The 27,911-nt window shown below is 39.0% G+C and overlaps 1 protein-coding gene across 6 annotated transcripts in view; it reads left to right on the forward strand.

Moving 5' to 3' along the window:
- GPALPP1 (GPALPP motifs containing 1) overlaps positions 1-17,490 on the forward strand; it is a 43,901-nt gene extending 26,411 nt beyond the window's left edge. For 2 of the 6 annotated variants that reach the window (XM_509661.6, XM_016925278.3), the window contains exons 7-9: positions 4,345-4,443; positions 11,667-11,885; positions 13,121-14,164. In XM_509661.6, coding sequence (XP_509661.4) covers positions 4,345-4,443; positions 11,667-11,885 — 318 coding nt within the window. In that variant the 3' untranslated portion in view covers positions 13,121-14,164. Of the gene's footprint in view, positions 1-4,344; positions 4,444-11,666; positions 12,154-13,120; positions 14,165-17,109 lie in introns of those variants that run through there. The other 4 variants (XM_009440597.4, XM_063792131.1, XM_063792132.1 and 1 more) reach the window with 2 other exon arrangements.
- Positions 17,491-27,911: the final 10,421 nt, after the last annotated feature.

Below are 27,911 nucleotides of genomic sequence, written 5' to 3' on the forward strand. Positions count from 1 at the left end.
CAATTTCATTTTAGACCTTTCTAGCTCCAGATTCCCTGGTCTTTTTACACCATACTATCTTTATGAACATATAAATTTTAAAATATTTTAGAAAAAAAAAACAAAGCTGCAGATTAACCTAGCAAATTAAATGGTGCCTAGAGAATCTCTCAAAATGACCATATCTCAGGTGCACTAAGCTTCATGTTACTGTCAAGATAGACAAGAACCACTGTCATTAATACATTAAGTTATCCAAAAAATACCAGCCGGCCGCAGTGGCTCACGCCTATAATCCCAGCACTTTCCGAGGCCAAGGCAGGGCGGATCACCTGAAGTCAGGAGTTCGAGACCAGCCTGGCCAACATGGTGAAACCCTGTCTCTACTAAAAATAAAAAAATTAGCCAGGCGTGGTGGCATGTGCCTATAATCCCAGCTACTTGGAAAGCTGAGGCAGGAGAATCGCTCGAACCCAGGAGGCGGAAGTCGCAGTGAGCCAAGATTGCGCCGCTGCACTCCAGCCTGGGCAACAGAGCGAGACTCCATCTCAAAAAAAAAACAAAAAAACAAAAATCTGTATGCATAAAATACATTATTTTTAATTTTCTCTTCTTGAATCTTTTTCTGTTTATTACAAAATATTTCATTGTATATTAGGAATTAAACCAGTATCCCCAGTACTACTCCTTCAATTTAATCCATCTATGGGTTTTGGTTTTTTCTTTTTGGTTTTTTTGTTTGGTTGTTTGTTTTTTAAGAGACAAGGTCTCTCTGTCACCCAGGTTGGACTGCAGTGGCGCAATCACAGCTCACTGCAGTCTCAAAGGATCAACCCTCTTGGGCTCAGGTGATCCTCCTGCCTCAGCCTCCTGAGGAGCTGAGACTACAGGCACACAACTAATTTTTTTTATTTTTTATTTTTGTAGAGACAAGGCCTTGCTATGTTGTCCAGGCTAGTCTCAAACTCCTGGGCTCAAGCAATCCTCCCAAAGTGCTGGGATTACAGGCGTGAGCCGCTGTGCGCAGCCTCTCTCTAAAGGTTTTAATTTCTGTAAGACATCCCATTCAATTCTCAAATGCTTGACTAATTGTCACCTTATGATTATAAATTCATCAGTTTTGACTAAGCAGTTCCACACTTAGTTCATTCCACTAGCTCTGTTTGTATTACTCATCAGTACCTAGACTTGTCAGGATTTCTGTTTTCAATCTGTAATGATCAATTTTCCTGTTTTGTCAGGAATTGTATTTGGTTGCAGGTGATAGAAAGAGTCAAGAGCTCCTTAAGGACTTTCCATTTTAGTGGATAATTGCCTGTGAAATAAACAGTGGTACCCTTAAAGTGTGGAGGGCATGTTTCAGTCTCCACACTTGAGCACTCTGCCTGCATATTGGGCAACATTATACATAATTTCTTTTTTGTCCTAAGATTAAAGAGAATCTGAGAGTTATAATAGGAAGGTGAGGTGAACCAACACATATAGGGGCAGGAGAGGCAGCAAAGGATGTGGATCCAAGAGAGCCACAAAAACCTTGAAAGGGTGGTGTTGGAATGCCTATTATTTCTTAGGTGGTTTTGAAATAATAATTATTTATTGGAGTTTTTATAATTTGGCCTTTAAGATTGTCTCCAAAAAGACAATTAATTCCCTTGCTTACATGCCGTTTTATTTGTGTCCATATTTATTTGTTCTTTTTTATATCCTGTTTCTCATTGTAGATGAATAGATGTCTAGCTTACAGCCAGATATGTAGGGAGTCTTCCTTGGAGGAAAATATCATGGAATAATGGAACATATGGAAACCAGGCTATATTGTTTGAACTTAAGAGATTTTAATCCCTATGACTGAGTTCTTTAGACCTGGTCATTCTTTTCTGTGCTGAAATGTTTTGTTTAGTATTTGCAGTGGACTCATAAAGGGATTAATAAGTCTTAAATTTTATATAATACTACATTACAGAATATAGTACCACAGACATATATTTATGTCACAAACTATATAGTATCACAGAGCTATTCATTTTCTGTTGTCTTTGATCCCATGTAAAGTTCATGACTAATTTTTATAACAGATCTTAGCCATATTTCCTTCTTGATAGGTTCCCTCCATTCCATCCTACTTCTTATATTTGATTTTCCAGCATACCTCTCATACCTCTACTGTTCTCACATTAATTTAGCCAATATGGCCTAAAAGAAGATTGCTCTTGTCTGGGCGTGGTGGCTCACGCCTGTAATCCTAACACTTTGGGAGGCTGAGGTGGGCGGATCACAAGGTCAGGAGATCAAGACCATCCTGGCTAACATGGTGAAACCCTGTCTCTACTAAAAATACAAAAAATTAGCCAGGCGTGGTGGCGGGCGCCTGTAGTCGCAGCTACTCGGGAGGCTGAGACAGGAGAATGGCGTGAACCCAGGAGGCAGAGCTTGCAGTGAGCCGAGATTGTGCCACTGCACTCCAGCCTGGGTAACAGAGCGAGACTCTGTCTAAAAAAAAAAAAAAAGATTGCTCTTTAGAAAGTAATGAAAATGTTTTACATACATTAATTGAATGAGATCAGTTAAGTCCTCACTTTCCAGTCTTGACGATATCTACTACCTCTTAATATTAAATGGTTAGGTTTTTATCTCCATTGTACCATAACATCACTTTTCTTTTTTTATAAGTAAAACATCTATTTTCTGGGAAAATGTAGAAATGAGCTATTTCTATGTTTTTAACTTACTTTATTAAATACAGTGTTGTTTTAGTCCATGAGGCCTCCTAAGCAAATAAAAACAATATAAGAATATGCTTAGAGACCAGTGGTTTTCAGTAGTTTTTATATGGGCCTTCCCCATTCCGGTTTGGGAGCATATGCTCTAGAATATTCCTGTAACATTTTTTTGAATTAAAATGTGTTAGACTAGGCACTTCGTGTGTGTGTGCTAATATAAATGATAGTTTTGTTTCAAATTCCAGTTGTTTCTTGCTGATATATATAAAAATATATATACAAATAAATATATATAAATATATACAAATATATAAATATATACATATACATATATATGCATATAAATATATACATATAAATATATATAAATATATACATATAAATATATATAAATATATACACATAAATATATATAAATATATACATATAAATATATATACATATAAATATATATGTATATATACATATATATATATATTTTGAGACAGAAGCTTGCTCTGTTGCCCAGGCTGGAGTGCAGTGGCACCATCTCAGTTCAATGCAACCTTTGCCTTCCAGGTTCAAGCAATTCTTGTGCCTCAGCCTCTCGAATAGCTGGGACCACAGACACTCGCCACCACGCCCAGCTAATTTTTTGTATTTTAGTAGAGACAGGGTTTCACCACGTTGCCCAGGGTGGTCTCGAACTTCTGAGCTCAGGCAATCTGCCTGCCTCTGCCTCCCAAAGTGCTAGGATTGCAGGCGTGAGCTACCACGCCCGGCCTCTTGCTGCTATATTTTGTATATTGATCTTGTATCCTGCAACTTTGCTATACTTGCTTAGTAGTTCCAGGAGTTTTTTTGGTAAATTCTTTGGAGTTTGCTACGCAGTCCACAGTTTGCTACACAGTGCTAGGATCTGTGAATAAACACAATTTTTCTTTTTTTTTTTTTTTCTCAAAATGTACACCTTTTATTTCCTTTTCTTTGTTTTTTTTCCCCCTCCAGGGTGATTTTATTATTTTTGAAAACAGTAATGTAGGATATCTTTTTAAGCCTTATTTTCACTTCTACATCTCACCACTGTTAGTCAAACTCATCCTGAGTTCAATAAATAGGTTGATTGAGTGGAGTGGGTTTTTTTTTCCTTGTTTTCAAGAAAATCACAGACTAGAGCAGTAACTGATCCCTTATCAAGTATGTTAATATTTTGATTTTTTTTTTTTTTTTTTTTTTTTTGAGACCGAGTCTCACACTGTCTCCCAGGCTGAGATGCAGTGGAACGATTTCAGCTCACTGCAACCTCTGCCTCCCAGATTCAAGCAATTCTCCTGCCTTAGCCTCCCCAGTAGCTGGGATTACAGGCACCCGCCACCATGCCCAGCTTTTATATTTTTAGTAGAGATGAGGTTTCACCATGTTGCCCAGGCTGGTCTCGAACTCCTCACCTCAGGTGATTCACCCGCCTTGGCCTCCCAAAGTGCTAGGATTACAGGCGTGAGTCACTATGCCCGGCCAAGTATGTTAACATTTCTGATCAGAAGGGATTTCACAAACCTGGCTTAGTTGTGTCTCTTGTTACTTAATCTAAGTAAAAATAATATTTATTTTTTGTTTTATTTTAATTTTATGATTCAGTAATGTGTTATCTGTGTTCATTCCTCAGGAAACACAAGAAGCAAGGAAGTCATCCAGTAAGAAAGATGAAGAACATATATTATCAGGAAGAGATAAGAGACTGGCTGAGCAGGTATCTTCATACAATGTAAGTAAGAAAATAAGATATATAGAGCCAGGTGTGATGGCTCTTGCCTATAATCCCAGCTACTTGGGAGGCTGAGGCAGGAGGATCACTTGAGGCCAAGAGTTCAAGGCCAGCTTGGGCAACATAGCAAGACCTTGTTTCTAAAAACAATTTTTTTAAATTAGCCAACTGAGTTGGGAGGATCACTTGAAGGCCTCCCTGCCTAATGTCTCAAAAAAAAAAAAAAAAAAAGGAAGCCAGAAACAAAATATATAGGCTTTTTTCCCCTATCTTTTAGTTATCTGTTTATTTTTTTCTCTTTTACTTATTTCTCTTTCTTTTATATGTCTACCTCTTTACCATGCACTTTTTATACATCTATCCTGAAATACACTATGTTGCATATATATATATTTTTAAATAAAATTCTTCTGTGTTTTTCATGAATATTTCCAATTCACATTTTACGTATTAAATTAGCAGAAATCTAATTATTAGAGATAGGTAGCACTTGATGAGAGAAAGCAAGACCCCTACTCACTCATGGAGATCTTCCATTTATAAATGTTTACATTATAAACAGATTTGGAATGTTGGATGTAAATATTTAAATATGGGAGAAAAAATGTTTTTTGAATGTAGTCCAATCTAAATTTATAAACTAAACAGTCAGTATTCATTTGGCATATTATTTTGTTATCTTCTGTCTTTAAAAAAAATGGTAAATGTTGGATGGTGCCTGCACAAAAAGAAAAAATGATAAATGTCCCCGCTCAAAGAATAAATGTAAATTACTGAACCCATTGGTCCCTGAAAGGTGTTTAGGAAAATTATTTTCTGTTCCTAGTGTATTAAAGAAAACTCCATAAGCTCTAAAATATAGTTAGCTTGATTTATTTTATATATGTTGACCAGTACCACAGTGAAGCATGCTTAAAACATTTTGGGAAATTGACCAAAAACGTAGCCACTTGAAGTATTTATGAAAACTGACCAGCTCAGAAGTCAAATATCAACAAAATCGAAGGAATTACTATCATTCAACCCAAATTATCTGACCACAAAGAATTGAAGTTTGGATTCAGAATAACTTAAAAACCCACTATGGCCAGATGTAGTGGCTCATGTCTATAATCCCAGCACTTTGGGATGCTGAGGCGGACAGATAGGTTGAGTCAAGCCATGGCTGTGCCACTGCACTCCAATCTGGATGGCAGAGCGAGACCTTGTCTCAAAAAAAACATTAAAAAAAAAAAACCTGGAAATCAGAAAAACTCAAAATTTAAACTTTGCGTCAAAGAAAAAATGATAATGGAAGTTAGAAAAATGTAGACCTGAATGACAAAAATACAACATATCACAATGTGTGGGATGCCATATGAAGCGGTATTTAGAGGGAAAATTTAGAGCCATAATGAGTTATGTAAGAACAGACCAATGGCTGAAGATAAATAAGCTAAGCCTTTTTCCAAACTGGCATTTCTTATCAAACTAAACAGACATGTACCCTGCTATTTTCCTCCTGGGTATTTACCTAAGACAAATGAAAACATATCCACACAAAGAGTTGAACATGTTATTCTTAATAGCCTCAAAAAAACTTATCCAAGAATGTTTATAGATGCTTTATTCGTAATAGTTAAATATTGTAAGCAGCTCAAATGTTGATCAGTAAGAGAAAGAAAACCAAACTGTGGTATAAATGAAACTACTCACCAATAAAAAGGAACACATTACAAATAAATACAACATGGATGAATCTCAAAAGTCATACTGAGTGAAAGAAATCTTACACAAGCAAGTACATACTTCTTATTATGTTTATATGGAGCTGTACAATAAGCAAAATGCATCCATGGTGGGAAAAAAATCAATGCTGATAGTCGGAATAGGGGTATGGAATTTGACTGGGAAACAGCATATGCCTGAAGTGATAGAAAGGTTCCAGATTTTGATTGGAGTTTGAACTATAAAACTCATTGAATATACACTTAACATTTATGCATTTTATCATATGTATATTTATCTTAAATATATATATAAAAAAATATTGAACTCAAATGCATGCTTAGGTATTTAGGGGGACATGTAGTGATGTTTACAGTTTACTTTAAAATGCATCCAAAAAATCAGGGTTCTAATCTGAACCCTGAAAGCTGAAATTCCAGATACTTTCTATTCAAAGTATTAATAGTCTTAAGACTAAGCCACTCTAGAAACCTTAGCTTTTGATAAGTCGAGCAGTCTTTAAAATACTTTAATGAAGACAAAAACCAATCAAGTAGAAGTTTGACATTAGTTTTCAACTGTTACAAACCCATCTTATTCAAAAATGAATTGCTCTTGGCCAACCATGGTGGCTCACACATGTAATCCCAGCACTTTGGGGGAGACTGAGACGGGAGGATCTTCTGAGGCCAAGAGATAGAGACCAGCCTGGGTAGTATAGCAAGACCCCATCTCTACCAAAATAAAAAGGAGAAAAATTAGCCAGGTGTGGTGGCACACACTCAAGGTCCCAGCTACTTGGGAGGCTGAGGTTGGAGGATCACTTGAGCCTAGGAGTTTGAGGTTACAGTGAGCTATGACCACACCACTGCACTTCAGTGCAGGGTCTACACAGAGCAAGACCTGTCTCTAAAAAACTTTTTTTTAATAAATAAAAAATGCTCTAAATATTGTATATTGTTAGAAAATGCAAACATTTGTGTTAAATGATTAAATGTGGTAAGTCAGCAAATTAGTCATTTAGCAGATTAATCTCTTACATCAGCTGGCTTTCAGCTTTTGATTTTCAGTGAATTGACTGCTTTTAGGTGTTATTTATTATTTTATTATATTTTAGCACTAGTTTGGTCCTGTGTGTCACAATATGCAAATTATCCTAAATCAGACCAACAGTAGTACACCTGAAACAACTGATATAAAAGTTTATTTCTTTTATCATCATGAATTTGAGCACTTGAATTGTTTGGATTGATTGTATAATAATAGTCCAGTGATTTAATGTATTCCTCTGTCTCTATTGATGTTTAATTTATTAATATAAGGAATCAGTACATTGAAACCTGACATCTTTATTTCTCCATTTTTGTTTGCTTTTTGTTACCTTACATACAATTTTGCTCATCATTATAAATCATTTTCCTCAGTAGTGGCTTTAGGTAAAGTAGTAAGATCCCTACAACTCCATTCTTTCTCACATCTCCACACATCTGCTGAAACTTTGTTCTCTATTTTCTCCAGGTCTTTGTTATATATTTAGGCTTTCTGCTTCCAACTCTCGTTAGCCTGTCAACCTTCATCATTACTACCTCACTAAGGACTTATTATCTCACTAGCAAGGAAAGATGTGAAAGCAAGGGAAGGGAGGAGAAATGTGGAGAAATGGAGCTAAAAGATCAAGTTTTGATAGTGTAGCTTTTTTACATTTATACATACATATAATGCTACATATATGGTTTTCCATCCTAAAATTCACCTTACTACACTCCTTTGTATTGGCATCCTATCTCCTATTAATACCAAACTACTAGAAAGAATGATCCACAAGTAGGTTCCACATCCCGTGGATCACCTCTGTCAGAACTTGGGTGGTAAAAGCAAGGTTTCTGAGACCCACAGTTGGCAGTTTTGATTCACTAAATTTATGATAGGACAGGCAATCTATATTTCTTTTCAACCCATCAGTGCTGGAGACCAGCAATCTTCAAGTGTTTTTGCTTGGTATCCCCTAAAACTCTGTGTGTGTGTGTGTCTGTGTGTGTTTTGAGACTGAGTCTCGCTCTGCTCCATTGCCCAGGCTGGAGTGCAGTGGCGCGATCTCGGCTTACTGCAGTCTCCACCTCCTGGGTTTAAGTGATTCTCCTACCTCAGACTCCCGAATAGCTGGGACTACAGGCACATGCCACCATACTAGCTAATTTTTGTATTTTTAGTAGAGATGGGGTTTCACTATGTTAGCCAGGCTGGTCTTGAACTCCTGACCTCAGGTCATCTGCCCACCTTGGCCTTCCAAAGTGCTGGGATTACAGGTGTGAGCCACGGCACCTGGTCCTAAAACTGTGTATTTTTAAATTTGACATCTAAAATTTTTCATCATAAGGGCCAGGCATGGTGGCTTATGCCTGTAATCCCAGCACTTTGGGAGGCCGAGGCGGGCAGATTGTGAGGTCAGGAGTTCAAGACCAGCCTGGCCAACATGGTGAAACCCCCCTCTCTACTAAAAATACAAAAATTAGCTGAGCATGGTGGCGGGCACCTGTAATCCCAGCTACTCAGGAGGCTGAGGCAGGAGAATCACTTGAACTCAGGAGGCTTGCAGTGAGCCGAGACCCCGCCATTGCCCTCCAGCCTGGTGACAGAGCAAGAGTCTGTAAAAAGTAAAATGTAAATTTAATTTACTCTTTTAGTGAAAGACTTTTTTTCTAGTTAGTTCCTGGTCTTTGGATGAATGTTACTTATTGCAAGAATAAGACAGGTTTCATACAATGTGTACTACTTGGTTGACTGGTACACTGAAACTTCAGACTTCACCACTGTACAATTCATCCATGTAACCAAAAACCACTTGTACCCCTAAAGCTATTGAAATAAAAATAGAAGCAAAAAAATTAAGACAGATTTTACCATCAATTGTGTTTTTTTATACTTCTAAGAGTTAAGAAACCAGGTTTTTATGAAGAAATAAATGAGAATGAACCCATTTTGTTATAGCGATGTCATTCAGTTCTTTGAACAATTTGAGTTATTCTCTTAAACCTCATATTGATCTATTTACAAAAAGTATTATTAATAGCCTCTTAACTGTCGAGTCATTAGGATCTCCTTTGATTTTTTTTCCACATTGATCTTATTAATAAGTTTTCTTGGAAATAAGATCTTTCCAAGTCTGTATAATGAGAATAACAACATTTAATTTACAGAGATGTTGTGAGGATATAGTAAATGCTCAATATATCTAACATTTAGCAGTTATTTATTGTTTCTTATATAGCCAACACTACTAAATCCTTTGTATTCATTAGATCATTTAACTCCTCCCTCCTTCCCTCAAATATTTAGAAATTATTATTATGACTACTACCATTTTACAGCTGGGGAAATGAGACTTAAATTACTTGCCCATTGTTACCAGTGTTGAGAGCAGCAGGACCATCATTGCAATGCAGATTTTTCTGAATTTGGAACTTAAGTTTTATTTCTCCATGCTCCATGTATTGATTATCTTTTTTTTTTTTTTTTAAGACAGAGTTTTGCTCTTGTTGCCCAGGCTGGTGTGCAATGGCATGATCTTGGCTTACCGCAACCTCCACCTCCCGGGTTCAGGCGATTCTCCTGCCTCAGCCTCCGAGTAGCTGGGTTTACAGGCATTCGCCACCATGCCTGGCTAATTTTGTATTTTAGTAGAGACGGAGTTTCTCCATGTTGGTCAGGCTGGTCTCGAACTCCCGACCTCAGGTGATCCACCCACCTCGGCCTCCCAAAGTGCTGGGATTACAGGCGTGAGCCACCACGCCCAGCCTTGATTACCTATTTTTTCTTAGCAATATTTGATGATTTTTTTTGTTTTTACCTCCTTCAATTTTGTTGAACATAAAGAATTGGAAAGTACTTGATTTGCTAATCAGTTTGTTTCTAAAGACTTTATCAATATTTATAAAATACTTAAGAAGTACTTTGCTTAACCCAGTATATTGAGCAGAAATAGGAAAATGTGAATAGTGTCAATTTAAATACATATTTACTAATGTATCTTTTGTACATTCTGCTAAAACCTTATGGCTCCAGATTGAGTTCAGTTAATTTATGAGACATGTCTGTCACATAATCTAATTGACAAAGTCATTTCTGGTTGTCAGATCAGCCAGACCAGACTTACTTTCTGATTCACTTTTTCCATTCAAAGAAATGTGTTAAGGACCATTCATATGACACTCTGAATTCTGATCTAGGTGCCATTTTACCTTCTAGATAAAATAAGATACTGTCGCTTTCAGCATTTTTTACTAGTGCCTTGTTATTTTGCTTTTACTGAGCTTTCTTCACTCCTTCCCCCTCAAGTACATTCTTTGGCAGTAGGAAGGGCCTGGAAGAGGTATGGTTGTTAAGCAAAAATTGTCTTTTCTTCCATTACCCACTCTTCAATATATCTGAATTCAGAACATTTCAATAAAAGGTAAAATACCCATTTCTAAAGGACACTACACTCTTAGGAGAAATGTGTTTCAGACACAGAAGGACACAGAACCCTCCTGTGTTTACAGTTTCTTGATTAAAGGAAGTTTCAATCATACCGGTATTTTAGGTTTTTTGTCTCATACCCTGAAGACTTTTGCTTTCCTAAACAATATTCTATAGTCTCCTTTGTTAAATGAGAAAGGGCTATAATGAAAGGGATGGCATCTTCACAAGAGGTAGTCTAGGCCAAATCAATTGTAAGAAAGACTGCATGAAGAAGTAGAGAATCAAGGAAAAATAACCTTAAAATTACCCATGCCTTCATACTCCATAGACTGTACTCTCTGTAGCACCCAGGGATACGTATACCCCAGATTGAAGGCTGCTGGTCTGTACTACCTGCATCTCCTTTTCCATCTCCCTCCCTGCTCCTTCCATCCAGGACTGTTCTATCCTTTACCTTAGTCAATACTCAGTGGTCTGTAGTCAGTCCCTAGTTTATTAAATCCATTGTTTTTGCTCAGACTTTGTCTTACTAGATACATCTGAAAATGTGAACACCCACCCTAGCTAAGGAGAAAAAAAAATGAGGGAATTAAGGGAAAAAGAGAACGACAGAAAACTGAAAGGAACAAAAATTATCTTAGTTTATGGAACATGCCAACATATGCTGCACAGGCCTTGAATTTTGCCACATCCGTGTTCTTACTACTTTTCTTTTACCTTTGTTTTTGCTTCAGACTGACAGTGCCTTTCCTTCCTATCCGTCCATTTAGCCTTCAAAGACCAGCACGTCTATGAAGTGACAATATGATTGCTCTTTCTTTCACACCCCATTCTTGGTTTGTACTCTGATGTTTAGTATTTAAATAACCATAATGCTTTTCATTACATATTTTCTTTATAAATGCTGTCTTGGATTTGGAAAAAAAAAAAACTATTGGGGTTTGTAAATAGCCCTCCTTAATGTGCACCATTACTATCTATTCCGTTCCATGGTCATATTCTGTCAATAATCTATATACAAACTATACTTTTTATTTCTGCTCTCCTGCTCTCTCCAGGAATCAAAAAGATCAGAATCTCTTATGGACATACATCATAAAAAGTTAAAGAGTAAGGCTGCTGAAGACAAAAATAAGCCTCAAGAGAGAATACCATTTGACCGTGATAAAGATCTCAAGGTTAATCGGTTTGATGAATCTCAGAAAAAAGCCCTAATAAAAAAATCTAGAGAACTAAACACCAGATTTTCACACGGCAAAGGCAATATGTTTTTATAAGTAAGTATATTTCAGTGAGGTATATGTTAATACTGATCAATGTGAACTTTTCTAAATACTCTATTGTCTTTAATAATTGTGCTGAAATCTATTTCCTTTTATAATAGATTAAAAATTTTATATTTTTTATAAGTAAACAGTGATTTTTGAAAAGTCAGCCTTGTGGGATGAAAAATATGGCTTACTGGAAAAATCCCTCATAATAACCTAATAGGGCATTGCTATTAAAAATGCTAAAATAAAAATTCAGCTTATGAGAAATGGCAAAGGAAGGTGTGGTTTGATACTTGAGTAAATATGCATGCTTTATTAAAGATGAAGAAAGGCTTGCTGGTTGTTTGTGTGTTAAACAAAATCCCAACTAGGAAATGTTTGTTGCTTAGAAAGGTCCCCTATAAGTTAAGGTTCAAAACTATTCCAATATTCATCCATAGCCCAATCTGACAAGGGTTCAGAATGGTGATTAAGAAATTACATAAAGCTGGGTGCAGTGGCTCACGCCTGTAATCCCAACACTTTGGGAGGCCAATGTGAGAGGATCACTTGAGCCCAGTAGTTTGAGACCAGCCTGCTTAAGATGGTGAGACCCCATATCTACAAAAAACTAACCAGGTGCAGTGGAGCACACCTATAGTCCCAGCTACTCAGCAGGCTGAGGTGGGAGGATCCCTTGAACCCAGGAATTCAAGGCAGCAGTGAGCTGTGATTGTGCCATTGCACTCCAGTCTGGGCAACAAAGTGAGACCTCGTCTCTTTAGAAAAAAAAAAGAGGCCAGTGGCTCACACCTGTAATCCCAGCACTTCGGGAGGGTGAGGCGGGTGGATCACCTGAGGTCAGGAGTTCGAGACCGGCCTGAACAACATGGTGAAACCCCATCTCTATTAAAAAAATATATATATATAAAAATTAGCCAGGTGTGGTGGCATGCGCCTGTAATCTCAGCTACTTGGGAGTCTGAGGCAGGAGAATTGCTTGAACCCGGGAGGTGGAGGTTACAGTGAGCCGAGATCGTGCCACTGCACTCTAGCCTAGGTGACAAGATCAAGAGACTGTCTCAAAAAAGAAAGAAAAAGAGAAGAAAAGAAATTACATAAAAGCTGAGGTTGCTTCTTAATATCTTTATGATTTTTAATTGTATTAAACCTATATCAATATTCAAATGTGATTTTTGAGGAAAATATGTTAAATTTAGAAATATTTTCCAACTTACTGAGTTTTCTTATTCTTACCTCAGGGGGATTTCCCTGTGCAATGAAGAAAAGTTGAAGAATACTCTTTGTCCATCTTTATTTCTTTGTTTTTGGCTGCTTAAGATTAGAGATTACTTTAATCTTAAAAAACATACAAATTTACCTTGTTCTGTATGTCCTTTTAAGGTCATGTGGAAACATAAAACGAATGTTTTTTATGTAGAACAGAATATTCTATGTGCCTTTAGCTTCTGTGGAAGTATGGGGAATTAGGGACTTTTCTTCAAATAATTATTTTAAGAGGCTTCCATTCCCCCTGATTTTTGTGGTGTCTCACAAGTACCCTCTAAGGTCTGGTCAGCACTGACCACCAAATCTCTACCACAGCCTGGACCTCCTTGTGAAATATACCTAACCTGCCCTAGAGTCAGTGTGTCAAGTCCTTCCTGTAAATCCATGACTTTGAAATTTGTTGTTTTTTCCGTTTAAACTGCAGCCAGTGAATACAAATTTACTTGAAAATAGAGGGTATGGGGTTTTGCCTGTTTTGTAATCAGTTTGCTTGTTTTAGCACTCAGGGCTTTTTATTTGTTATTTAATTTTTTAATTGTTTTTAAGTCAGAAAGATCTCTGGGTTATCTCATGTGCTAAGGAAAAACTATTTTGGTTTTTCCAACTTTAATAGTTAGTATTTCTAGGGGAGGCAATCAGGATAAGATATGCCATTAACTGTTAGCATTGTGAAATCTGTAAGACTCAATCTCTGATCTCAACCAAAGCTTTCTGAGTCCTGGAACTTTGCTTTGGGACAACTTTACCCATTTATATGCTGTACTTAACAGTTTGTAGCTAACTTATGGGGTCATATCTTTTTTTTAGCTAATTTACGGGGGTCATATCAATCATGAATAGCCTTTTTAAAAAATTTAATAATCCCTGAATACAAAAATGGAAATGGAAAATTTATAATCATAACCCCCCTAATTGGGAGTATTATAAGTTTGTAATGCTTTAAGCACTGCCTCTTAAGATGATAAATTTATAAGATGAGAAATTCTATTTAAACTATTAAACTATTGTTAAATAAATGCCAATTCTATAAGTTATATTTTCTTGCAGATTAATCCCAATTGTTCCACTAGTATTCTAGTTTTGATGAGACACAAATTTTTGTTGTTGTTTATTTTTGTTTTTTTGAGAGATGGAATCTTGCTCTGTCACCCAGGCTGGAGTAGAGTGGCGTGATCTCAGCTTACTGCAACCTCCGCCTCCTGGGTTCAAGCGATTCTCCTGCCTCAGTGTCCCAAGTAGCTGGGACTACAGGCGTGCACCACCATGCTCAGCTAATTTTTGTATTTTTTAGTAGAGATGGGGTTTCACTATATATTGTTCCAGGCTGGTCTCGAACTCCAGACCTCAGGTGATCTACCTGCCTCAGCCTCCCAAAGTGCTGGGATTACAGGCATCAGCCACCATGCCTGGCCAAGACACAAATTTTTAATGGAAAAATATTCTGATTCCCAGTTCATGTAAGCTTTATGAAAATTGAGTATACTGTTTATATGATGGTACAAATTATTCTTCCTCTAATAATAGCAGTACAGTATATTTTTTCCATAGCATCAGTGTAAACCATAGCAAACTAAAGGAGCATTGCTATTAAAAAGATGAATTAGCTGGGCGCAGTGGCTCACACCTATAATCCCAGCACTTTGGGAGGCCGAGGTGGGTGGATCACCTGAGGTCAGGAGTTCAAGACCAGCCTGACCAACATGGTGAAATCCTGTCTCTATTAAAAATATAAAAATTAGTCGGGCCTGGTGGCAGGTGCCTGTAATCCCAGCTACTCAGGAGGCTGAAGCAGGAGAATTGCTTGAACCTGGGAGGCGGAGGTTGCAGTGAGCCAAGATCACACCATTGCATTCCAGCCTGGGCAACAAGAGCAAAACTCCATCTCTAAATAAATAAATAAATAAATAAATAGATGAATTTTTCTCCTAAGCAAATTGAAAAAGCTTCTTGTGTACTCAAAATTGAACAGAGTTACCTTTTGACTAAAAATGTCATTTTTAATGAGCAGTATTTTCTGAACACAAAATTTTGTACAAGAGTGTCTCCATTGCATTAATTTAATTTTGTTATAATTTTTTCCCAATGAAAGGAAAAAGTATTTTGTAGCTCCTCTTCCTTATGTAAATTCTTAACATATATTTTTGAGAAATTTGCATTTTTTAAAGTAAAATTGTTATCTTTGGATACTTACTTTTCTTTGTTTTCCTCATTTAAAGAGAATAGGGATATTTCTGTATTATATATTTACTGTTTCATCCCTCACCTTTGGAGTGACCATGACCTTGGCATGAAGGAGAGAAACCTCTGCTTTCCGCCTATTGCTTCCAGGAGTTACTACCTTACTGGCCTTGGAGATAATGCTCTTTTGTGCCAACCTGAGGATAATTTTAACAAAATGTAAGGCCAGTTTCAGAGGTTGTTTTGCCCCACAGAGAGATTAATCCCAATACAAGAATATTGACAACAAAAGGACAAAGTAGTTATTGCACAGGACGGAAAGGTGTCTTTATTTCATCCCCTCCCCACTTCCAAAGATGCAAAAGGCCTAATTGAATCAAGTCTCCTTTCCATCTGGCAGGAGACATTTTAATAAGGACTTTTTAATTTCCTACATTTCTTGGCCAAGTGTCATAGGAATGTGGCCTCTTTTGAAATTTAAAAATGAAGAAGAAAGAAAGAGCAACACTAAGTTAATATAATGGAGCAGATACTTTTAATGTTCTTACCACTGAATATGCCATTTAAGTTTGTTATACTTGAAATTATATGATTTTTGTCCAGCTCTCTAAATTGTCATCTCCAATAGATTTAGATGCTTCAAATAGTAACCACATTACTGGTAAGTAAATGGTGGGGTTATTGGGTTTAGCACGTGGGGAAGTAAGGAGGGGTGACGAGAGATGGTGGCTACACCCCTAGTAAGACTGCCTTACCAGATAAATGAAATCCTTTTTGTATTAGGCACAACATGGTAAATTAAGTCTTGCTCTAAAAAAAAAAAAAAAAGAAAAAAGAAAAGCCCTGATCTAAGAGTTTTTAGATGCTAGCAACCTTGTTTAGATGTAGATCTTGTTTAGATGTAGCAACCACTTGACATTTAATTTATCATCTTAACCTTGAATGATTCTTTGTTTTGTTTTTTGTTATTGAGATGGAGTCTCACTCTTGCTGCCCAGGCTGGAGTGCAGTGGCGTGATCTTGGCTCACTGCAACCTCCACCTCCCGGGTTCAAGTAATTCTTCTGCCTCAGCCTCCCGAGTAGCTGGGACTACAGGCGCCCGCCACCGTGCCCAGCTAATTTTTGTATTTTTAGTAGAGACGGGGTTTCACCATGTTAGTCAGGCTGGTCTCGAACTCCTGACCTCAGGTGATCCGCCCACCTCAGCCTCCCAAAGTGCTGGGATTACAGGTGTGAGCCACCGCGCCTGGCCTGAATGATTCTTTGTATTAACGATTTATTTAGAAGTGAGGTTGAGATTGGCCAGGTGCGGTGGCTCACGCCTGTAATTCTAGCACTTTGGGAGGCCAAGGCAGGCGGATTGCCTGAGCTCAGGAGTTTGAGACCCAGCCTGGGCAACATGGTGAAACCCTGTCTCTACTAAAATACAAAAAATTAGCTGAGCATGGCGGCGTGCGCCTGTAGTCCCAGCTACTCGGGAGGCTGAGGCAGAAGAATTGCTTGAACCCGGGAGGCGGAGGTTGCAGTGAGCCGAGATCGCGCCACTGCACTCCAGCCTGGGCGACAGAGCGAGACTCCATCTCCAAAAATAAAAAAAGTGAGGTTGAGATTTGCATGGTACCAAGGCTTACATGCTTTAGAATAGATCAATGGTTATTGTATAAGTAATTTTATCCTAAAACATTATGACATTTTTTTGTTTCTTATTGAGGGTAGATAATGTTAATATTAAACTACTAATAGGAGGCCCTTATCACTTCTCTTTTCATTTTTTCCGTGCAGTGATAGGTATTATTAGAAAAAAGTTATTTGTTGAGTTACACCTAAGAGGAAAAAGTAACATGATGGAAAGTGGTTGGAGATAGCACCCAATTAACATCGACAGCCAAGTCTTCTATTTCACAATATTGATTTATTTCGCTTTGGCTTTTGATGCCATCGTGAGATTTAAGTCTGCAGTTTCAAAAGCTCATGCTACTTAGAAGAGATGATTTTTGCAGCTTAAAAAATTGCTTGTGACTGCAGTATGTACACAGTTAAAAAGCTGTTCACTGCCCCTTTCAACCTTTTCATTTTGAGCTTTACTAAGAGAATGTTTTTAGGAACAGAATTCCTAAAGTGTAATTTTTTATGTATAAATAAAGTTTTATCTATATCTGAGAAGTTGTAGTATTTATTTTTGTTTTAACATTATTAGCTTTTCTGAAGCAGGCAGTATTGGTAAAGAGAATATTCTGTAAAGGTTTATTCCGGCCAACCAGATCATTGTAGGCTATTGTAAAAAACAACAACAACTTTAACTCCAACTCGCTTGCCAGGTTTTCATTATCTAATATAACTATACAGATATTATCTGTTTATTTAGAAACACAAGACAGACAAACTGGAAATGTTCTTGAGAGCACTGTGACACTGGGTTATAACCAAGATTCCATTGTTCTTCATATCACAGGACCTGTAACAGTGGGTAGGTTTTTTCTGGATTGTTTGAGTATGAGTTTCTTTGGTTTGGTTTGGTCTCTCTAACTCCCAAATTGAAAGTGACCAAAAGAGATGCTTTGCAACATCAAAGCTAAGCATTGAATGATAGGAATCTGAACATGTAGGGTCAAAAAGAGAGCCTTTGCTTTCTCAGATCATTTCCCTATAATAAGTATTTCTGGAGGAACTTATATGTTTGTTCATTTATTCAATAAACATTTATTAAATGCCTCAGTGTATGCTAGGTGCTAAGAACACAATGGTGAACCAGGCAGGCATAGTCTTCCTCCCTGGGAGAAGATTCTGTGCTGGTCCCTTATAGGGTATTCACAGATAAGTAAAGCAGATTCCTTGATTTGTGATTTTATATTCTAGTGGGAGAGCAGAAAAAGATCTGAGTAAAAAAGATCAAGTAATTGCACATTGTTGATAGGTGTTAGAAAGAAAACACGGTAGTGAAAGACTAGAACAAGTAGTTGAGGATGGGAATTCTATCTAGTTAGAGTGATAAGAAGTCTCTGAAGATGTGTCATTTAAGCTGAAACCTAAAAAAATGAAAAGCTAGCAGTGTGAAAAGTGACTGATCACATATGCAAATGCCCTGAAGCTTTAGTTCTTTGGTGTTTGAAGAACTGCTCCAGTATGGCGGGTATATTGTGAGAAATATGATGGTTCAGGGTTGGGTCTTCATAGTGTCTACTGATACTATGAAGCCTATATAGGAACATCTAACCCAGTCCTGGGAGGTGAAAGGAAGCTTCCTAATGGAGAATACTTTTTTATTTTTATTTCTAATTTTTTTTTTTTTTTTTTTTTTTTTTTTTTTTTTTTTTTTTTGAGACAGAGTCTCGCTCTGTCGCCCAGACTGGAGTGTAATGGCGCAATCTCGGCTCACTGCACCCTCCGCCTTCCAGGTTCAAGTGATTCTCCTGCCTCAGCCTCCTGATAGCTGGGATTACAGGCACCCGCCACCACACCCGGCTAATTTCTGTATTTTTAGTAGAGACAGGGTTTCGCCATGTTGGCCAGGCTGGTCTTTTTTTTTTTTTTTTTTTTTTCCGAGACGGAGTCTGGCTCTGGCTCTGTCAGGCTGGAGTGCAGTGGCGCCATCTCGGCTCACTGCAAGCTCCGCCTCTCGGGTTCACGCCATTCTCCTGCCTCAGCCTCCCCAGTAGCTGGGACTGCAGGCGCCCACCACCACGCCCGGCTAATTTTTTGTATTATTAGTAGAGACGGGGTTTCACCGTGTTAGCCAGGATGGTCTCGATCTCCTGACCTGTTGATCCATCCGCCTCGGCCTCCCAAAGTGCTGGGATTACAGGCGTGAGCCACCGCCCCCGGCCTCCAATGGAGAATACTTCTTAACCAAGTTATAAACATGACATTGGAGTTGGCCAGATGGTTCTTACACCAAAGGTCTACTCTGCTGGCCTTCCAGAATTGCCCAAATGTGTCTGAATTCACTCTTAGGCCCTTGCTCTGCAAACACCCTGTATGTAACTCCACTAATAACTGTCATTAGTTATCAGAACATTAATACATTGATCTGAACATTGAGCCTATACTTTATCATCAAAACCATAAATATTTAAGAATAGCTGTTTTTTTTAAGAAGTTGTTGTAAATTACTTGTTTCCTCCTGGGCCTAATTATTGAGGGTTATTTACATTCTTTTTAAGAACTGAATAGCACCAGATGAATTCAACAATTATTAGTCAAGTCTCTAGAATTCTGGACATAGCAGAATGTTTTTACTTAGGGACTGAAAAATACAGTAGATCAGTCTGTCTCTTAATTTGTAATCCTTAAACTATTTCTATCAGAATCACCTAGGAGTTCATTTAAATGCAGATCTCCAGGCCCAAACCTATTGAATAGGAATCTTTGGGGTTAGAATCAAAAAATCTTCACTTTTAACAATTATCCCAGGCCATTCTTTGTAAATTCAGGTTTAAGAACCACTGCATTTATGGGCAGACAAGGTAGCTCACACCTGTAATCTCAGCACTTTGGAGGGCCAAGGTGGGAGGATTGCTTGAGGCCAGGAGTTCGAGGCTACCCTGGCCAATATGGTGAAACCCTGACTCTAAAAAGAAATTTAAAAAAATAATAACCACCGCACTTACATGTGTTCCTATAAACAATCCCCTCTCCTTTGTTATATGTTCTGTTTTCCCATTATATATTCCTAAATACATAATCACTTTACTTTGCATAGCAACAAACACCAGCACCAGCAATACTTGCCTCTTGAAGAATGGATTGTCACTTCTGTTGAGTGAATGCCTAAAAGCATTCACCCTTCAAACATCTACCAGCCAGCTGCTACAGTGCTCAAGATTCTACTGCCATTGATAATTCAGTTTCATTGCACTTTGCCCTCTCTTCAGCACCTTTTAAAATAGATAAGTCCCTAAGAGGAATAGTCAGATTGTAGTTCCTTGTCCCTGGCTGACTTGGGGCCATTTAAGACTGAATGCCTCAGGAATGCAGAACCTTGAAAAGGCAGGGAGCACAAAAAGGGAGCACTGGTGGGCTATAGATGATCTGCAAAGGATGGTCTCTACCTTATGACTATTTTCCTTCGGGGAATTAACCAGTTAATGTTACTTTGAGGTCTTAGATAACTGTGCTTTGGCAGCTAAGGTATTAACTTCAGAAGCAACTGAGTTTACTTTTAGATACCAGTTTCTGTATTTGCTGACAAAGAAAAGATAACAGTAGGTAAAAGAATGTTAAAAAGAAACAAAAGGCCTGGCACAATGCCTCACATCTGTAATCCCAGCACTTCAAGAGGCCAAGACAGGAGGATCACTTGAGGGCCAGGAGTTCAAGACCAACCTGGGCAACGTGGCATGACCCTGTCTCTACAAAAAAATAAAAATTAAAAATTATCTGGGCATGGTGGCATGGCATGCATCTGTAGTCCCAGCTACTCAGGAAGCTAAGGCAGGAGGATCACTTGAGCCCAAGAGTTCAAGGCTGCAGTGAGCTATGAACATGCCACTGCACTCCAGCCAGGGAGACAGAGAGACCCCATCTCTAAAAGAGAAAAAAAGAAAGCAATAAAATTCTGCAGAACTAGGTAGGAAAGACAAATAATAAAAGCTACAAGGGTGCATCATTGTTTTGAGATCTAGACAAATTTCGAGAACCTATTCAAGAATATTGAAAAGTATTTCAAAGTTCATTTTCATATCTCTGATTACTTACCGCTGTCCTGCCCTTTAAAGCACTTCCATTTGTTTTCTTTATGATGGGGTAATATTGGCCAAACAGGCTATATGATAAAGTATTTAGTCCTAGTTTTATCTTCATACAATCAGAGCTCTGAGATGAAAATAAACTTGTTCCTTTTTTATCACTAGGTACAAAACAACAAATGAAGTTGCTTATGTATATAATATGATGATTTTTGTCCTTTTAGGTAATGGCTGAAAGCAACACATTTTGCTCACCTAAGGATAAATAATACTATAATACCTAATTCACACTACACACTTAACAAAAGCAATTTATCATCAGCCTAAGATTGCTAATTTTTATAACAGATACAGACATAATTAACTTAATATTGACCAGCAAATAAATCTAGAAATTGTGGTTATTCTTTAGTCTTCATTTTAACTGAATTTAAATTAGTGTTTTTCCCTAACAGCCTTGTATATTGCTTAATAAAATTGTCATATTTGAAAACAGAGGTTCTTAAAGTTTAAAATGCTTGCAGTCAAATGACAGTTTATCAATAAAGATTTAAAACTATCTTTTAACCTGTCAGTTTGTAAGATGTTAATCAATCCATTATACTGTGTTGCCTCTAAGAAAAGGACATGAAAAGATGGTTTCAGAATATTTCTTTCTACCAGCAAATCATAAAGAGCTTTTTTAAATCACATTTATAGTCTTTCCAGTGAGCTTATGTGAACACACAGTGGGGCTGCATCTTTATTGAGTATTTACCAGAACTGAGTAATATCTAGGCTTAGGTGAATGGAAGGTGATAGTTGAACAAAAATGATGACCAATTTAGTCAGCAAAATCGATGTCTTTCCAACTTTGATGTGAATCAGAATCCCCTAGGAGCTTATTACAAACATAGATGCCCTAACCTTCCAGAGGATTTTGTTTTGTTTTGTTTTTTTGGAGACAGAGTCTCATTCTGTTGCCCAGACTGGAGTGCAGTGGTGCACATCTTGGCTCACTGCAACTTCTGCCTCCCAGGCTCAAGCGATTCTCCTGCCTCAGCCTCCTGAGTAGCTGGGACTACAGGCATGCACCACCACACCAGGCTATTGTTTGTGAGTAAAGACGGGGGTTTCACCATGTTTGCCAGGCTAGTCTCAAACTCCTGGTCTTAAGTGATCTGCCCACCTCAGCCTCCCAAAGTGCTGGAATTACAGGTGTGAGCCACCATGCCCAGCCAATCAGAAGTTTTGATTCCATCTATAGGTTTGGGGTTGGGCCCAATAGATGGTTGGGCCGTCTATTTTGGGCAAGCTGCCCAGGTGATTCTGTGTACCCTGAAGTATGAGAATCCAACTTGGTTTGGTCTGAACATGACATTTCTAGAGGTTCTTAAAGCTTAAAATGTTTGCAGTCAAACCACAGTTTAGAGTCTAACATTAAGATTAATAGAATCAAGATTAAGATTTCTAGAATCAAAGATGTTGGATGGTTGTCAGATTGTGGCCACTGAGCCTCTTGATTCAAAAGATAGAAGGCAAAACTCATTTTCCTAGGCTCCCTTGCTGCTAGAGCACAAGTATGTGGCCTGGCCTCTGCCAATCAGATGCACCCACGTGCAGTTGGTATTCCAAGAGATAAGGGAAGAAGTTGGCATTCCCAGAATCGTCTTCTGATGGGCATGTTAGTGGACACGGACTGATCTTCAACAGCAGCAGAGGCGGCATGTCTGGCACCCAGTCCCAAGCATCAGTGGTGTCAACTGCTGTGGCTGTGAGACTGGGGCTTCTCTAGAGGAGCATTGCAGTGTGGGTGGATATATTCCTGCTTATATAACTTCTGGTCAGCTTAAACTAATCAGAGTATACTACTTTGTTTGCAACTAAGCCCTGACTAACATATGGAAGTTATACCATGCCAGTTAACCATGGTATAAACTTTGGAGACAGCAGCCTGCAGTCAATTCCTATGTAAACACTAGCTTTGTAAACCTGAGAAAGGTTCTTAACCTATTTCAGCTGTAATTTATTTGTCTCTTAAATGGGCAATAATAATTCACAAGATGTTACCAGGATTACATGAGATGACATATTTAAATAATTAGCACAAAATCCAGCAATAAATGATGGTGTTGTTATTGTAGCCCCCTGGCTATTAGATGCACTCAGACAACTCTGGTAAACAGGCTCACTTATTTCTTACAACCTCAGAAAATTCCTGTATTGGGACTCTTTGCAGTAAGTGATAGCAACTCAACTCAAATTGGCTTAATCAAAAAAAGATAGTTTATTCACTCATGTGGCCAGGCACAGTGGCTCACACCTGTAATTCCGGCACTTTGGGAGGCCAAGGCAGGAGGACTGCTTGAGGCCAGAAGTTCAAGACCAGCCTTAGCAACATAGAAGACCACGTCTGTACAAAAAATTTTTAAAAATTAGCTAGGGACCGGGTGCGGTGGCTCACGCCTATAATCCCAACACTTTGGGAGGCCGAGGTGGGCAGATCACGAGGTCAGGAGATTGAGACCATCCTGGCTAACACGGTCAAACCCTGTCTCCACTAAAAATACAAAAAATTAGCCGGGCGTGGTAGCAGGTGCCTGTAGTCCCAGCTACTTGGGAGGCTGAGCAGGAGAATCACTTGAACCGGGGAGGCAGAGGTTGCAGTGAGCCAAGATTGCGCCACTGCACTCCAGCCTGGGCAACTGAGTGAGACTCCACCTCAAAAAAAAAAACAAACAAACAAAAATTAGCTGGACATGGTGGTGTGAGCCTGTAATCTCAGCTACTTGGGAGACTGAGACGGGAAGTTGAGGCTGCAGTGAGCCATGTTGACGCTACTGGACTCCAGCCTGGGCAACAAGAGTGAGACCCCTTCTCAAGAAACTAATTAAAAATAAAAGATTTTTTTAAAAATAAAAATAATAAAAAACAAAAACAAGTTAAAAGGAAAAAAAGGAAGCAAAAAAAAAAGAAAAAAGAAGATAAAGATTTATTCACTCATGTAATGAAAAGTCCAGACTGTAGCCCTGGCTTTAGGCACAACTGGATCTGGGTGCCCAAAATGTGTCACAGGATTCTGTCTCTCTTCCTCAGCCTGCCTTCCTTTGTGTGGATTTCATCCTCAGGTGGGCTTCCTAGACAGTGACAAGCTTGATAGCAGCATGTCTAAAGTGACGTTCTGCCAGTTTAACCAACCAGTGAAAAGAAAGCTGCTCTTTCCTGCCAAAGTCCAAGAACTGATGCTGATTGGCTCATCTTTGGTCACTTGCTCACCCTAAATCAATCACATGGACAGGAGATAAAACACCCAATAGCCCAGGCTAGTTCCTGTCTCTACCCATGGAGCCAAAGGGTGGGTTAAACTCTATCTAAACCACCTAGAACAAAAACTTGGCAGGGTAGTTCCCTAAAAGAAAGTGGAAATGTTATCATTGGAAACAAAGATTACACATACTATAAAGGCAAAAACATCTGATGCTATGGCTCCGTCTCACCTTTGATTCCCACCAGTTTTCTAATGAGAATACCAACATTATGTTTACCAAACTGGGGTCTCACCCACATAACCTGTCCATTCATCTCAGGTTTACCAATGTTAGCATCTGGCCATTGTGAACCCCCTTTTCATTAGATATCTGCTAGTCCTGTCTCATGGTTATGAATTTTCATGTGCAGAGGGGATGGGGCACATGCACACATCGACATGCTTCAGAGATGACTCAGCCAGGGTGGGTGCCACCCAGTAAGATGGCGTTGTTTCTAAAATGCCTGCTCCTCCCTCCTGATTTGCTTCCATCACATCCTCTGACATCAAGAAGTACATTTAGCACAAACAAGGTAGATGAGAAATGAGCTGTCACAGTTTATTCACCACATTCTGCTGCAATTTATAAATCACAGTACAATTCAAAATGATTTATTTAGCCTTTCCATCTAAAAAAAAAAGAAAGGGAAATGAAAAACATATGAAGGATTACCAGCTCCAACACAATCAATAGCAAGGAAGCCTGCTTAACTCTGCCAATTAATCGTGTCTCTTGGATATGAGATGTCCAATGACAGGAGGCTTGGAGAGAGGTTAGCCAAAGTCAAAACCAGATTCGCCGTCACTTCAAGCTCAAGGGGTCTAGAGTTAGCTGCTCCCAGCTAACCATTATCATTGGTTGAGGGCACTGGTAGGCCACTGGATTCCTCAGCTTGTTCTGCAGTTCTCTAGCCTCTGTGTACCATAATGTTTCCCTAAAGGAAACTGGAGGTATTGTTACCAAAAGAAGATAATGTATTCTGGGTAGGTAAAAACATAAAGAGGAAGAAAGAAACTACAATCAGTAAAAAGCCTGACATAGAGTAGTTCGAAAAGGAATTCTTAAAGCATTGTAGAGAGGTAGGTATTTAATAAATGGTTGTTTATAATTAGCAATCAAATGTGATGCTATAATCCTGCTGGCCTCCCATACATGGCCATTAGATAACTTGTAAATGTATTATTCTAAAGAGAATAGAAGGGCAGGCGTGGTGGCTCCCACCTGTAATCCCAGCACTTTGGGAGACAGAGGCAGGGGGATCACTTGAGGTCAGGAGTCCAAGACCAGCCTGGCCAAGATGGCAAAACCCCATCTCTACCAAAAATACAAAAATTAGCCAAACATGGTGACACGTCCCTGTAGTCCCAGCTACTCGGGCAGATGAGGCAGGAGGATCACTTGAACCCAGGAGGCGGAGGTTGCAGTGAGCCAAGATCATGCCACTGCACTCCAGCCTGGGTGACAGAGCAAGACTCTGTCTCAAAAAAAAAGGGGAAGGTATTTTTTTTCTTACATAGGTAAATATTCCTAAATGAGCTTTGTTTATACTGCCTAGTAAGCAGTTGAACTTCAGTGTGAGCAATAATGACATTAATTTAGGCATTTAATAATACAAATTATACCTATTAGAGTGTGAGTTTTGAGTTCTCAGTAATAATGCAAAAAAAAGCGGGGGGGTGTAGCTATAGCCAAAAAAAAAAAACTAGTAGAATATTGGATAATAGAAGAGAGAAAAGAAATACAAAAGAAAAAAAAAAGTGCTACACTTGGACAAACCTATGGTGGATCTATCTAGAAAACTGTTTCTTGGCTGGATGCAGTGGCTCACACCTGTAATCCCAGCACCTTGGGAGGCCAAGGCTGGTGGATCGCCTGAGGTCAGGAGTTTGAGACCAGTCTAGCCAACATGGTGAAACCCTCATCTCTACTAAAACACAAAATTAGCTGGGCATAGTGGCTCACGCCTGTAATCCCAGCTACTTAGGAGGCTGAGGCATGAGAATCACTTGAACCCAGGAGGCAGAGGTTGCAGTGAGCTGAGATCGTGTCATTGCATTCCAGCCTGGGCGACAGAACAGGACTCTGTCTCAAAAAACAAAAACAAAAACCTGTTTCTTATTCTAGTTTTGATACCTCAAGAAAAAACATGGTAAGAAAAGAAGTTCTAGAGAACAACTGAATTGATTAGTAGTTCTTGTCTACAAATATTTATCGAGCTTCCACAATGTGTGAGACTGGTCTGGAGATAAATATAAAAGACATGGTCCTCAGCTTCACAGTCCAATGGGAGAGACAGAGACACAGAAATAGCTCTAATTATGCAATGTGGTGAGCAGAGAACAGAGATATGCGCAGGACACTGATTGAGGTCACAGAGGGGAGGCATTAGGAATGGCTAGAGATGAGCTGAAAACAGAATGAGAGAGGAATACAAAGTGGCCTGTGGGTGTTGTTGCTGCTGTTGTTATGTGTACATTCAGGAGTGAGAGAAGCCAGTTTGAAAAGAAGAAGCAATGGAAGGGGAGAGCTGGAGTAACTAAGAGAGAAAACAGATCCAACGGGAAGGCTAGAGTTACATGATGATGTATAGTGGGTTGGCCCAGAATAAACAGGGAGAGGGGCCCAACCTCCTCCAAACCCAGAGAAGAGCAGATAAAGATGGTTATGGGCAGTGATAAGCTTGGAGGTAGAGGGCCAGAAAGTTAAGGGAGATCAGACCTGGCATATTCAATTTGTTGGAGTAGAGGTTTTTAACCTTTCAGGATGTTGACAATCTGATGAAAACTACCAATGTTTTTCTCTCAAAAAGGCACATTAGGCCGGGAGCCATGGCTCACGCCTATAATCCCAGCACTTTGGGAGGCCAAGACAGGAGGACCACTTGAGCCTGGGAGTTCGAGACCAGCCTGGGCAATATAGTGAGACCTCATCTGTACAAAAAAATAAAATAAAACTACCTGAGGGTGGTGGCGCATGCCTGTGGTCCCAGGTACTTGGGAAGCTGAGGTGAAAGGATCACTTGAGACCCAGAAGCAGAGGCTGCAGTGAGCCAAGATCACGCTACTGCACTCCAGCCTGGACAACAGAGCAAGATCCTGTCTCAAAAAAAAAGAACATTACCCAAATTTTAACATATAATTTCAGTTTCTCAACCTGCTGAATCCCAACCACAGACACCAGGCGGAGAGCCTGCATTCTACCCAGGTAAGACAGGTCATTTGCTGACAGTAAGGAATTGGGGGGACACGGGGTGCTTAAAGATTTGGAATAAACACTGCAGCCCAAGTGAGAGGGACCAAAACAAAGACAAGCAGACGACAGAGCTAAAGTTCCTGGCCTGGGTTAGAAACCGTAGTGTGACATGTCTGTCAGCACAACTGTGCCAAGGTGAATTGCAGCATTGATCCAGGCTGGGAACTTAAGAGAGTAGAATGCCCATTAGGAACACTGAAGTGATTAACACAAATTCCAGAGCAGGTAGTGAAGAAGACAGCCCAGGAGGGGACTGACAAACTGGGAGAGAGGGCTTTGTGAGCTGGAAGGGATGCTACCTCACATTATACCAAAAACTCCTGGAAAAATGCAGAGCTCCTACCTCCTCCCTTGCTGAGGT

The sequence above is a fragment of the Pan troglodytes genome, chromosome 14 (assembly GCF_028858775.2).
Source record: "Pan troglodytes isolate AG18354 chromosome 14, NHGRI_mPanTro3-v2.0_pri, whole genome shotgun sequence".
In the NCBI taxonomy this organism is placed as follows: Eukaryota; Metazoa; Chordata; class Mammalia; order Primates; family Hominidae; genus Pan; species Pan troglodytes.